General features: G+C 40.0%; 1 protein-coding gene across 1 annotated transcript; it reads right to left on the bottom strand.

Moving 5' to 3' along the window:
• Positions 1 to 6694: 6694 nt before the first annotated feature.
• Positions 6695 to 14394, bottom strand: OTOL1 (otolin 1). The gene is made up of 4 exons (XM_037046710.1): positions 14030 to 14394; positions 11313 to 11402; positions 8378 to 8449; positions 6695 to 7680 (listed from the first exon to the last, which is right to left on the bottom strand). Exons 1-4 carry the CDS (start codon positions 14391 to 14393, stop codon positions 6782 to 6784), a joined length of 1425 nt encoding a protein of 474 aa, XP_036902605.1. The 5' UTR covers position 14394; the 3' UTR covers positions 6695 to 6781.
• Positions 14395 to 14802: the final 408 nt, after the last annotated feature.

The raw sequence follows: 14802 nt of genomic DNA on the forward strand, positions 1-14802 counted from the left end.
AGAGTCCCACGCAGTGCATGGCCCCATTACCTCTCTGACCTCACCTCCACTTCCCGTAGGCCCACTGACCTTTGGCCAGGCAAGCTCCAACCTTAGGGATATTCTGTTTTTGTTTCCTCTGCTTTCTCAGAGATCCACATGACTTGCTATTTTGCGTTCCTCACATTTTAGCTCAAATATTACATTCCCAATGAGGCCTTTTATGACCTGTATTTTAAATGCCTCTCACCCCCTACACATATCCTGATCCTCCCAATTCCCTTCCTTCTTTATTGTTCTCCATAGCATTCATTGCCTTCTGGGGTATTATATAATTAGTAGTTTATAGATTTCTTATTCCTTCCCATCATAAGCTCTATGAAGAGAGAGGGGTTTTTCTCCCTGTTGTGTTCACTAATTTATCCTCAGTACCAAACACAGTGCCTGACACTCACTAACCCTACATGTATGAATCATTACACAGAGTAAAAGAGGGAGGCTTCTGCTTCCTCAGCTCCTTCTACAAGCTCAGGACAAGAGAAACACTTCCATGCACTTCCTACCTCAGAAAGAAGGACCCTAAAGATGCAAATCTCTCACTCTATCTCTACTAGATGCAATGTGATTCTAGATGCAATGTGATTCTAGATGCAATGTAATTCAAACAACAATAAATATACTTTCACTGTAGCTCCTAAAACAATCAAGTACTCCTACTAAAATTTTGCACTGGATTCATATAGATTATACATTAGGCTGATCATAGCATCTAACTATAGTCTCTGTTATCAGCACTGGTCTTATCTCTTGTCCTGCGCCACCTGCTCAGCTACTAGTGGATTCTTGTTCCTCCTCTCACCCCCTTTCCCATGTGGGGTGATAGCCTTGAGGAACAAGGCCACTACCATTCTCTTCCCTTTACACCAGGTTCCAACTGTGTTAAGCTTTTTAGTAAACTCTGCCCTGCTCTATTGATTAAGGTTGGGGTTTGTGGCTCCCCACCAACCACACTGGTGTCTTTGGCACATTGTGTAACTGCTCTGTGCTTCCATGACCTAACATAGTACATGTTATTTAAGGCACTTTGGACACACAAAGCTCAGTGTCTGACACATTCTTAGGACATAAGAAATTACAGTGATTATGACTCCATAATTCCAACATGTGTCTCTCTCTCTTGACCACCCGCCTTTGTCACTGGCAGCCTCATTGCTCTGTTTTTTCTTCTCCATAAGAACTTCTTCCAAGTCTTACAGCATGTTTAAGCCTTCTTATACTCTTCTTGCCTCTTCTTAAAACCTTCTTGTAAGTGGAATTACAGCTATAGACTATAGTGTATCCCAGGACACAGGATGACCTATTTTAGGCTTGGATGGGAGATAAAAATGAATTGGATCTCCATTCAGAAGTAGCATCATAGCCAGATATCAAGAGACATGCTCCCCTCTCATAGTTCTAAAAACCCATAGAATGGCTCATGTCCATTCTGTAGTCCCATGTCCCCACAGGAAAAAAAAAAAAACAAAAGAAAGATGTGTAGCTCTTTGAAACACTAAAACATGGTATTTCACGAAGCCAGTTTTCTTAACTGTGGAATTTAAACTATCATTTTATTTACTTTGCAACAGATTGGTTTGGTTGGTGTTTGCTTGTATTTAACCAAGATGAAAACCAAAAGCAAAGAAGATCTGTGAGCACCACCTTATAGAGACTCTACAACTAGCATGTCGGTGTAGACCCTACCAATCTGTATTCACTAAACCCGTATTTAATGTCCTCATGCTGAGGATCGAACAATAAATGGACAAAAATCCCTGGCCTCATGGAACTTACTTCCAGTGGGAAAACAAAAATAAACAAGGTCAGTAAGTGCAATATAATACATTTGAAGGTGATGAGTCCTGCGAAGAAAAATAAAGCAGGGAAGAGGGGTGGGGCATGGGGACTGCCATTTAAAATTGAGTGTCAAAAAAATACCTTATTGAAAATTTGATATTTACATGACCCAGCAATTCCACTCCTGGAAATATACCCTAAGAATCCCAAAACACCAATTCAAAAGAACTTGTGTATCCTTATGCTCATAGCAGTGCTATTTACAACAGCTAAGTGTTGGGAACAGCCCAACTGCCCCTCAGTAAATGAGTGAATTAAAAAATTGTGTTACATTTACACAATGGAATAATACACAGCAGAAAGAAAGAAGGAGCTCCTACCTTTTGTGTCAGCATGAATGGAACTGGAGAGCATTATGCTAAGTGAAGTAAGCCAGTCGGTGAAAAATAAATACCGTATGAACTCACTTATAACTGGAATCTAATGAACAAAATATACTAACGAGAAAAATAGAACCAGAGACACAGAAATAGAGAACAGACTGATAGCTGTCAGAGGGGAATTAGGAGGCAGGGAATTGTGAAAGGAAGGGGAAGAGAATAAACGAAGAATATGGATGAATGATGCCTGGACATTGAGGGGATTGACTGTGGGATAGAGGTGTGGGCTGGATGAAGGGGGGCAAAAGGGAAAAATAGGGACAGCTGTAATAGAACAAACAAAAAGGATGAGAGAAAAAGAAAGAAAAAAGAAAGAGGGAGAGAGAAAGAAGGAGAAAGAAAAATAGGTTTGGGAGAAGGAAAGGGTTCTATCACGCAAGTTACTTGTGGGAAGAGACATTTAGGTAGAATGGTATATGCAAAGCCTTGAGCGGAAATATGCTTTGAGAATTTGAGGAACAGCATTGAGGACAATGCCCAGAGCAAGCGTAGAGGAGATGGCAAGAGGGACAGTGAGAGGGAAGCAGGGGCCAGGTCACATGGGGCCTCTCTGCTCATAGTAAGGATTCAGCTTCTTCTCTGGATGAGATGGGAGCTTCGAGAAGCTTTGAACAGAGGAGTTTGATGATCTATCTTCCTTTAATAGAATTGCTTTGGTTTAAGGGAGTCAGAGCAGAAACAGGTGACACTGCCTTTGGAACCAAGCAAGAGAATCCCCTGTCCTGGGCTCCATGCTTTAGGAAGTTCTACATAAAACAAACAGACAACCACATGTAAATTTATGATAGTAGCCAGGGCATGTTTATTAGAGATCAGGGCTCAATTCCAGTACTGCAGAGCCTGTGGTCCAACCATGTGCTCCTATGACCGCCACCTTTCAGGCCCCAGGGAAGCTGGTCTCCGTGTCTCCTGCCCTATGTGCACCAAACAAAAGGCGATTGCTTACAAATGGCCATCATGATTAATGGGCTGTATTTTTGTAAACTTGGGAGATAGACACAGCTTTGCAGTATGGGGAGGATTTGAACATTGGATGTGCTTAATTAAGAGACATAGAAGTAATCTACTTCCTCTTGGAGAGTATAAATGCCATGGATCACAAAGTATTACATCTCATTTGTGCTGAGCATTCATTTTCTTGCTTTTTATTGTGTTCTAGTTCATCATTCTTGAGATGTTCATGAATTGCCTAGTGTTTGTGACAATTGCAGACTTAATGGCTAAACATATTAAATAATTCATATCTCTCTAAATTTGTATTTGTACAGGTCCAGACTGACAACTCATGATGGATTTAGATTTTAGAATACTGTTTGAAGAGGTGATGAAAATGGCAATATAGTGATCACAGTTTATATGGTGAAATTTAGATATTTTGCAGTATTGTTTATAATAGTGATAATATATCATATGCAACCCCAGTTACAATATTTGAACATGATGCAAAAGTCATGGTTCATTTCCAAACCTGATTGCTAATTCATCTGAGCAGTTTCACCAAGTTGAAATTAACTTTTAAAATATAATATTAAAATACAATGACTAGCCCTGGCTGGTGTGGCTCAGCGGATTGAGCGTGGGCCTGCAAGTCAAAGGGTCACTGGTTCAATTCACAGTCAGGGCACATGCCTGGGTTGCAGGCCAGGTCCCCAGTAGGGGTCACGTGAAAGGCAACCGAACATTGATGTTTCTCTCCCTCTTTCCCCCCTCCCTTCCCTTCTCTCTGAAAATAAATAAATGAAATCTTTTAAAAATTAAAAAAATACAATGACTCAACAAAAGTGGTCTAATTCAACAAAACTGTCCATTGCACATACATTATTTGGACATTTTTATTTTTAAAACATACTTTGATAAAAGTAAGTTTTAAAATAACATCAATGGGATAAATATATAGTAATTCATGAGTTAATGTTTTTCCCTCATTACCCACCCAAACCTCACCTGCCTGCTAACAGAACTGCTGGACATGCACAACAGTAATTTGGTCATCTTTTTTGTATTTTATTTACTGCCAATCATACAAAAACCATAGAATTCTTTTTTTTTACTTTATCAATATAAAATTATACATTAAAGTAGGAGAATTTGCAATGTTATAAGTAACTATTTATTAGCTTGATTTACAAGTTTGAAATTTTAAATATATGTAATATTGGATCCCATTTGTATTTTAACCCTAAACGCCTTTTGGCTTAGGGGATCCAGTTTGGAGGTTGTTTCTATAAATAATCCAGGTATAGATAATGGTGGTTTGGCTGGGGTGATGGAAGAAGATTCTGGATACATTTTGAAGAAAGAAACGAAAGGATTTCCTAATAGGTTGCATTTAAGTGTGAAAGGGAAAAATCAAATGACAGGTTTCTGGCCTGAGCAACCCCAGAAGTGGTCATTCTGTGAATTACTCAGGGCAGGATCTGGGAGGGGCAGCTGGAGGGGAATTTGAGAAGCTTGGTTTAGTTGTGTTATGTCTGAGATGTCAGTTTAACTCTCATCAGTTTAATACTCAAGGCAGGCATACAGGGGAGAGATCTGGAAATTGGCAGTCATTAGGGTAGGGGTAGGTAGGGGCTGTGTTCAAATCCTGGGGATGGGAGTGATCCCGTCTTTATTTATGTGCTTTCAACAAGGTGGGAGACATGATAGAGTTGAAAAAGGGAACACTGTTGTGGCACTTCCCTCTCACAGCAAAAAGTGGCAGAAACTACCTAGAAGCCACCTCTCAAGCCACTTTAAAAGCTAAGAACTTCCTTGGGGTGTATACCCTGAAAAAGTTCATGATTAACCACCAACCCTGGATGCTTAACTTAAGACTTCCTATAAAATGTTTACCACATGTGGAAGAAAGCACTGGATGTCATATATCCTCCACACAAGTCACTGCTCCCTCATTGGTCCTCTGCCCAGCTGCCTTTGACATCACATCTTTTGATGTGAAATGAATATATATGCATATACACATAGATACACACACATATACATATACATATGTATGTATACACACACACATATATATAAATGGCTTTAACACCCAGTCCTCAAAATGGAAAAGAAAAAATTCTAAGTGAAAGCATCACTATTTTAATCATGTGAGTTATCTTATTCTCCCTCTGACGAATATAAACAAAGCCTGACTAAACAATATTGCAGTCTAAATAGAGAAAAACTGGTCAAGGAAGGGGAAAATGTCAAGACTGAACTTACCCCAGCCTGCTGGGCAGTCTTCGACTAAGAAATTAATGCAGAATTTCTAAAATTAGCATCCTACACAATGCTATTCCACAGTGTGTTATTTGATGAGTCTGTACTCAAAATAAAAATGGGACCCTTAGTTAAAACAAAGCTATATTTCTTTACTGAGGGAACCTTGGGGTACAATAATATGCCTTGTGAATCTTCAAGAGGGAGATATGGAAAATAGCATTGTCAACTCACAATAACAACTGCCAGATTTGTTCATCTGGAAGGGCAAGACCAGAAAGTTCCCCATTACCCACTCTCTGATTTGCAAATCTGCCTAACTACATGCATTTTTGACTCCAATTCGATTTAGATTCAATATGTTCATTCCTTTCAAAATGAGCCTGTTATTATATATTCAGTTATTAAATATTCACACTGCAAATGAATTCCCTGATGCCCACCTGTTCCAGCAGTGTTATCACTGAATAGTAGGAATTAATTATTATAGAGATGATGATAATAAAGCCAAAGAATTTATCCAAATTAAATGTTCTTCCATGAAGAAAGGGCTAAATACTCAGATCACTAATACTCTAATTTCACTTTGGAATCATTGGGGAAACATTCCGTTCTTCTCAGCACAATACTGTGAAGAATGGCTGGGTCTTTGCTATGATTCAACTGAGCAACACTTTTATTAACTTTCTTTTTACCTTTTACCCATCACATAAGTCCATAAAACACAGGCTTTTTATAAGCAAACCTTTACATACTGATTAATAGTAAAGATAGTTTAGCTAGTCTTGACCATTCTTTCTGTGTATTCTTCCCAAATTAGACTAATACGACCATAGTTCCATTTAGTTGGCAGGCAACCCTCCTAACAGAGTTAGAAACTTTTCAGTGATACCTGCCCATCATGATGTGTCAACTGGTAGCCTCATGTTCTCACAGAAAAGAATTACATGCACTTATATGAGATATAAAAGATTTTCAGGAAGAATATATTTATTAATTATAAATCTCCTTTATTTCTTGTATACAAATGTTAATTACTTAAATGGCTTGAGAAATGCCTTTACAATGCATTTAATGAAATGCATTGTAATGCCATTAAATGAAAAAGCTATCTACTGAGTAACTAGACATCTGCCCTCAAATACAGATAGGTAACTATTTTTAAAGATGACACCTTAAAATAGCAATAGCAATGAACCTTAAGTGATATCATTTTTTCTGTATTTTTATCGTGATAAAAAATAATGAAAGTTATTTTTTCAATAGCACTATTCTGTTACCTGACATATTCCACTGACTCCAAACTACAGTGTTAAGACACAAGTTTATGGAGAAATTCTGGAAGTTTCCTCTGGGTACAAAAGGAACCCAGTAAAAATGCTGTCATCCTCGGGGCTGACATACAGGCCATTCCAATCTTTGGAAACTTCCAGCCAAACTTGGTCCCCTGCACTTAACTTCAGGATGATGAGGAGAGAGGCCTGGTCTATCTCATGACCATAGAGCGTTTCCCTGGACTTGACCTGCTTCTTATTCCAGGCCACCAGGCTGATCCGAGCGGGGCGGCCACTCACCGTGACGTGGTAGGAAAATACATATGCCCCAGGAACACTACAGTTAAATTTCCCGGTGACAGGGCTGTAATTCCCTTGGTCGTTATAGAAAACCTTGTCAAATTTGATAGGAACGTTGGGGGGAGGGAAAGGCTTCGATAAAGCAGCACTGAAAGCCGCCCGGGGGACGCGGGCCACCTCCCCCTTGGAGCCTTTAAGGCCCCGGGAGCCTTTCTTCCCAATAGACCCTCGGACCCCTTTGCTCCCAAGCTCACCCTTTGGCCCCACAGGTCCCATGAGACCAGGAGGACCTAACTCCCCCTTTTGTCCTTTTGCCCCCGAGTGGCCTCGGGCTCCAGGCAAGCCCTCTGGGCCCCTTTTGCCTTCCACCCCAATATCTCCTTTGCTACCTTTTTCTCCCTTCATCCCCACCTCCCCTTTTTCGCCCTTTCCCCCCCTCTCTCCAGAATTCCCACAGTAGCCCTTCTCCCCCATCTCCCCCTTCTCCCCCTTGTCCCCAGGCTCTCCACTCAAGCCCGGTGAGCCCACAGCCCCTCGGTCTCCTTTCTCTCCTTTGGTAGCGTTTACAAATGTCTCCCCCTTTGAGCCTTTCTGTCCTTTCACTCCCGCCAGTCCAACGTCTCCTTTATCCCCTTTAGGACCGACTCCACCTGAAATGGAAAATGCAAATGATGTTTAAGGACCACGTAGGCTATGAACAACGTGCCATTACTACCGAGCTCACAAAACAGGAACAAAACCTACCCGCTGGGGCTGGAAACCGGGAAACCTCTTGTCCTTTCACCCCTCTTACCGAAGCGAGATGCTCACCCCGAGCCATTCACATCACACATCTGTCCCGTAACGGGAAGAGCTAACGCCACTGAGAAATCATAGCTTATATTTAGGTCTCGTGTATCTAGTTTTATTTTTATTTTACTTTTAAGATAATAAAGAGTAGTAAAACTGCAGTTGCCCGCGTTATTCCACTACACTTGCATTTTAGCCCAAACCAAGTATTCTCCTAAATCTCTGTATTGTTCAGCCAAAACCAAAACCTTTCAGGCAAAGAAGTCAAAACCCAGAATTCAGGGGTCTTGTCCCAAAGACAGCTGGAGACAGGAACAGAGCTCAAATGCCTTCACTTAATCTCCACATTCCTAGCCCTGTACCCACACTCCAAGGTAACCAGTACACTGCACTATCAGAAAAACAATAGCAATTTATATATATACATATATATATATAAATCAGAAGGCATATCTCTTATCTCCTGATAACTTTGCATACAAACAGGAAGAAAATTAGGGGCTACGCTGCACACGTGATACAGTTCACATGCTACAATGGATGAAGTTTATACCCTACCTGGCTCTCCCGGTTTTCCTGGGTATCCCGGAACGCCGCTTGTTCCTTGGTCCCCACGTTCTCCCTTAAATCCTAAAATGATGCCAAGATTAACTTCCCCCTAATTATATTAGTTATGATAAAACTAACATCCATATCTCAACCATGTTGCATTCCAATGCTCCCTTCACCAAAATGGATAGAAGTAAAACAATATGGTTGGGCTGGAGAACACGTGATACAAATACACAGGTGATGTATTTATAGAATTGTATACCTGAAACCTGTATCATTTTATTAACCAATGTCACCCCAAAATGCAATAAAAAATAATAAAGTCAAACAATACAGGGAAAGGTTACGGAGCGCCATTAGGAACACTGCGCCCCGGTTGGCCGTAAGCCGTGTACAGGGGGCTTGGGGTGAGTGCCGACCTCCCCAGACAGAGCCCGGCTGCCCCGGCAGCGTCTCCGCCACTCTTCGGGTCTCTCGCGGAGCTCTCAGCTCTGCCTCGTGCTACACACGCACATGTCTGGGTTTTTCCCGTCATGGATTTTGAGTGGCAGCTAAAACGCCCTCCTCTTTACATTCCCCACAATGCCCGAGAAGTTGTGCCATGCCCCACAAGAGTTTGACGCAGAGCACAACGCTGTGCGGTGGGCTAAAACAAACCGGGCCGAAACCCGTCTAGGAGAAGAATATACTGTCCTCGACATAGAGCATTGAGAAAAGCCAATTTTTATTTTGTTTGGAAAATTTTTCACCTGCCTTTTGGACAAATTATAGTACCGGGAGAAATTGTATTTTAAAAGTTTTAATCAGGGTGTTCAAATATTTGCCGCAAAATGGATTTTTATACTGGACCTGGCTGAGGGCCCATCCTATTGGTGTTGCTATACTAGACTTATTTTAATTGTAAATGATAATAGCAATATTAGCTAACTCTTATTGATCATCTACTTTGCACCAGGTAATGTTCCAAACTCTGTACATGACTTTTATAATTTAATCCAGCCTTTTGAATTTAATGTTAATTTTTATTTGATATTAATACAGTCTCTCATATAACAGAGCACATTTCACCAATTAGAACACTTTTAATTTAAGTAAGTTTATAACATCTCCCTTCAAGAATGGTAAAACAGATATTTTTATCATCACTTTTATCACAGAAGAAACTGAAGTACAAACAAGTTCGGAAATTTGAACAGCGTCAACCATGACTATGTAGTACATTGGTTGGCATTGATTAACCAACCACATTATTTATATATAACTAACATTTTTTGTTTCTGTTTGTCAAGAAAAAGAAAACTGTAAATCAAATTAAAAGTCCTAAGCGAAGATTCCCCCAAATTTCACAAGAGCAGTGACAAAATCCCACCCTAAGTCACCCAGCAATTTTCCAAACAGCCAGCTCCTCCATTGCCATTCCACATAAAATTCAAAATTTGTAAATTAACTCTAAGGCCATCAGGAAAATGTCTGTGCACATTTGGAGATAAACTCACCCTGAATGGAAGTGAAGGGCCATTTCTATTCCCAGCCCTGTCCACGCTCATATACTGACCTTCACTGCAGAGTTACTCTGGTCCTCAAGTTCATTTAAGGATTTTAAACGCTTGCACTGAATTTCCTCAATTAGGTTGTGATTAGCCAGAATGCAGTCACTCAGGTCACTTTTTTTTTAAAAAAAAAAAAAACTTTCGATCTGAACTAAGACTTCAGACTAAGTCTGGAAGTGAAAGGGAAGTGGAGTGGCCATGCTATAGACTGGCTGAATGAATTTCTACCTTTGATCCTCCTTCAAAGCATGGCCTTCAGAACCTTATCTTAGGATACTTCCCTGTTTTTGTCTTCTACTTCCAGAAGTCTGGCTAATGTATGAATCACTTGGGAGGTTCATCACTCATCTTCATTTCACAGAGATTTCTGCTAATATAGTTCAGCCACAAAAGGATTAAATGTTTCCAAGAATGAAAATCACGTAACTGACAAGTGTGAAGTAGCTCTCTCGTACCTTAGCCTCTTTGCTGAGTATTTACTTCACTGAACGTTCCACTAGAAATGAGTTAGGCAGTTCCTAAGCCATGTGGAGGGTGATGTATAGATGATATTAGGTCTTTTGACATCTGACACTGAGGCTAAAATATTTAACTTGATGGATAGATGGTATTTGTAGGAGCTGGCGGTATTCACTGAGGAATTTCTGAAGGTCCCAGTGAATCTGTAACCTTCCCTCAATCCCTTGAAGCTTTTTACAGAACCAGGATTTTCCAGGCAGAATGCCTTCTTTACTGTTTTTTACATCTATAGAATTATAGAGTTTCTGAGTTAGAAAAGAGCTGTGAAAGATCTATAGTTATGTGACTATAAATCTTTTTTGAAAGTAAATGGTATAAAAAAAATATCTAGTCTATTTCCCTCAATTTTCAGGTGAGGTGAAGTGACCAGTCACTGCTACATGCTTGACAGCATCCACTTGCATTCAGCTCTCTTCCCCCAGGGACACTGCCCTCGATTTGAGTGTGAGCTGAGGGATACTTCGTATTCTCCTTTGCAGACAGGCTGTACATCTAAATGGAATAGGATTGCCTACCCTAGTTAGTTCTGACTAGTATGTAATTAATTTGCATCATGAGGAAGACATAGGGAGGGACCCTTCTCTAGAGAGGATGTCCAGTCACTGGGTCAGCTGTGAGACCAATGAGAGACAGAAAATATGTGTGTGCCCATGTGGGTGCGATATGTCACCAGGCAAGTTTAAAATTTCCCAATTGGATATTTATAAATTAATATTTTTATATAAAATATAACTCACAATATGCTTAACCAAATTTACATTTTTTTAATTAATCCACCTGCAAGAATCTTGTATTAACTTAGCAAACTGCTGTCCTAAAAGTGATTCAGAACATCCCTTGAGTTTTGACATGAAATCTGTATAATTACCTACCTTTCTCTCCTTTCTGGCCTTTTGGACCTTGGGGTCCAATGACTCCTGGTGGCCCTGGGACCCCCATATTACCAGCCTTTCCCTCAGGACCTAGAAATGAGATATGAAAACCATTAAGGCAAAAAAAAAACACTTCTCTTTCAAGATATAGTAATTCAGGGGAGAATAAAGGAGTCATTTATTAAGACTAATGACTGTCAGTGTCCAAATGATAAAATCTGGGTGAGAATAAACTATTAGAGAATTCTAATGACAATATTTTGTTTAATTTGCAATTTTGTACTACCTGAATAGATAAATTGGGCGCATTAGTCCTTGTCAGTGAGGATTCAGGGAAGCAGTGCTGTGTCAAACAACAAGAACTGAATGATTCCCTGACCCTTAGCCTTGAGTGGACCACACTTTCTGATTGAAAGTAAAACCACAATACCTAGCACGTTTGGTTTTCCTGCTCACTCATGTATGCATTCATTCAGGAACTATAGCTGAGGCTTCCTGTAAACCAAGCATCCTACTAGGTATCAGGAATCAGCCATCAACATTCCAGGAGCACCTGGAACAAACTGAGGGTTGCCAGAGCGGGAGGGGATGGAGGGATCAGTAAAAGGGCGGCGGATTGAAATTATAAACTCCCAATTATAAAGTAAACTATGGGCGTGTAATGTACGGCTAAAGAAAATAGTCAGTAATATCATCACTATATACCATTACAGATACTTACATGCTGATCACTTTGTAAGGTATATGAATGTTGAATCACTGTGTTGAAACTAATGCAATATTGTATGTCAACTATAATTTTTAAAAAGATTTATACAAAACTTAAAAAAAACATTCCAGCAGTCCCTACCTTCATAGAGCTGAGAGTCCACAAAAGATAAACATTGAACCAATAGCCTCACAAATGTAGATATTATCACCCTGTAGTTAGTGATGTAAAGAATCAAAGGATACATCCCTGAGAAAATGGCATAAGCTAATACTCCATGAACAAATTAGGATATGAGTTATTTTCAAGTTTATTTAATGAGGCTCTCATACTAGATTTCTATTTTTTTAAGTTGTGTTTTTGAAAACACTGATAAAGCCAAAATACCTCTCTAGTTATCCCAAGAACAGGACCCTATCAGGCTCAGTGTATTTCAGGAGGTAGAGAAAGTCTCCTGCTACAGCTAACTGAAACAATAAACCCAATTGTTGAGCACTTATTCAATTCCCGGCACCCTATCGAGTCCTTACACATATGAAGTCAGTCATTCAGTTGTCTTGATGACTCAGTGAAGCTGGGATTACTGTTACCCCCATTTTACTATTTTAGAAATTCAGACTTAGAGAAGTAAGGAAGTTTCCCCAAGGCAAGACCATGGGAGACTCAGCATGCTTAGCTCCTACGCATGGTGCTCTTTCAGAACCAGTCAGACTAAGACACATGAGTGCCCTCAGTAAACTAATGACTTGGCACACCCTCAGAGTATTTGTCACACAAATTTACAGGAAGGGCTGAGCTCTGAGAATGAAGCAGCTAAATCCACCAGTGAGTAAAACACAGCCTTGATGTTACAGACCCACAGCATTAGAAGACAGTTTAACAACCAGCTGTGTTTACTTGACCTTGGGGGGTTTTATTCCCAAGCAGCTGCCAACCAGATATGATACTAAGAGAAATCCTGGTAAATATAATTTTCTCAGTCTCATTACATTTCCAATAGTGTTTCTGCAACCCTGAACTGTTGGTGGCCGAGACCATTGCCCAGCTCCGTTACCCTTCCGTTTCAGCTCTGCATAACTATTGAGCACATTTCCAGATAGGTTCCCACAACAGAATGAAATGAATGAAAGCCTTAATGAGGATGTGTAATTCTTGATTTTATAACTTTAAATTCTTCAAGAAAAACACAATAAATATTTATATGTAATTTTTTAGGGCATAGTGAGATTGCATAGCGGCATTCTGATCTCATTTCTACCTTGAATTCTCTGCTATATGACATGTAAAAGCTGAAATATATTACAATAAAACTGAGAGTACATTCATAATGTATATATGAAAGACATCTGAAAGTTTGAAATATGTAACCATGACGTTCAATGGAGAAAATTGCTGGGCAAAGATACAGTGTTGACTCAGAATTTCAATGAGAAGCAAACTGAATCCTGGCTTTATTCTCCACCTCAGAGGCATTCCATTTCTAATCCTAACTACAAATAGCACTCCAAAAATCCATCAGTCAGCGTACAGCCCTACCAGATAACAGAATTTTCATTTTCCCTTTTTACATTGGCCTTTAATGAAAAGATTATACTGGTCACGAACATGTGTAACTTGGAGAGCGGCACACCAGTGCTGGGGCCAGTAGGCCTGGTCTCCGCTCTAACCAGCATCGCCCAGCAGAAGTTTCTGCAATGATGGCCATGCTGACCAATAAGGTAACCACTGGCCCTATGTGGCTACTGAGCACTTGAAATATGGCTAGTGTGATTGAGGAACTGAATTTTTAATTTTATTTAATTTCAATATTTATTAATAGCCATGCACAAGACTAGTAGCTGCCACTTTAGGGCACACAGTACCTGTTTGCCTTTGTCAAACGTTACCCCTAGGCTTATCCCCCTGTTCATCACAATGTAGAAACCCTTGGGGCAATTCTACCTCCAACCCACCTCTCAACTCTAAGGATGTGTAAGGGAGAAATGTGGCTTTATCTATTTCCAAATACCTGACTTTCCAGCCTCGCCAGGTTCTCCTTTCTGCCCTGGTACAGATGAACAACAATCGCAGCAGTTCAAAAAGAAATCGGCCGTATCCAGAGTGAAGTTTCCAAAGGGGAAGAGAGTGGCTGTGCCGAAGGCAGGTTCTTGGACCGAGGGGTTGGGGGTTGGTTCCGCCGTCCGGGCCACTTCTGTGATGGGGGTCTCTTCTCCCCCCGGAGGCAGGGCACTGGGGGGCTTTCGTCCCTTCAGCATCTCTTTCTCCTCAGGTTTCTTCGTAAATTTGATATATGGTGTGGTCTTTGCTATTGTGTCCATACCAGCCATAGCCAAAATAATTAAAATAGTACAAAGCCAAGAAAACATCCACATAATTGAGCTAGAATAGGAAGAAAAAATGGGAATACATGCACGAATTACATGAGATCCAAGTGGAAAGTAATATGAACAAGAACTTATATGAGAGAATATATACATATATAGGAACCATAAGACTGAAGATTATATATAATATTAAATGATATTTTATGTATTTTATATGCAAATGTGTGTTTGAATCACAATGAAATATTTACTTAGAGCATTTATTATAGGGAACATTTGCTTCAATTCTACTTGCTGGTTGTTTTCCTTGTATTACATGTTCTAAAATACTGTTCTCAGTCATTCTAATTATCTTGCCAAATAGCAAACATGATCTATAATAAGTGCAACATGACTTAATAACTCATATGCACCAGGAAAACAAATATGTATAATTTCCTGACTGACCTCACTCAGA

The sequence above is a fragment of the Sturnira hondurensis genome, unplaced genomic scaffold (genome assembly GCF_014824575.4).
Source record: "Sturnira hondurensis isolate 20B ecotype Veracruz unplaced genomic scaffold, ASM1482457v3 Scaffold0005279, whole genome shotgun sequence".
In the NCBI taxonomy this organism is placed as follows: Eukaryota; Metazoa; Chordata; class Mammalia; order Chiroptera; family Phyllostomidae; genus Sturnira; species Sturnira hondurensis.

What these genes read in the sequence shown, in the direction of transcription:
- OTOL1 (XM_037046710.1), bottom strand. Translation starts at nt 14,393, where the DNA reads ATGTGGATGTTTTCTTGGCTTTGTACTATTTTAATTATTTTGGCTATG. An exon ending in AGGCCAGAAAGGAGAGAAAG is followed by an intron (nt 8,450 to 11,312) that starts GTAGGTAATTAT and finishes GCATCATTTTAG; the next exon opens with GATTTAAGGGAGAACGTGGG. An exon ending in AGGAAAACCGGGAGAGCCAG is followed by an intron (nt 7,681 to 8,377) that starts GTAGGGTATAAA and finishes TTTCCATTTCAG; the next exon opens with GTGGAGTCGGTCCTAAAGGG.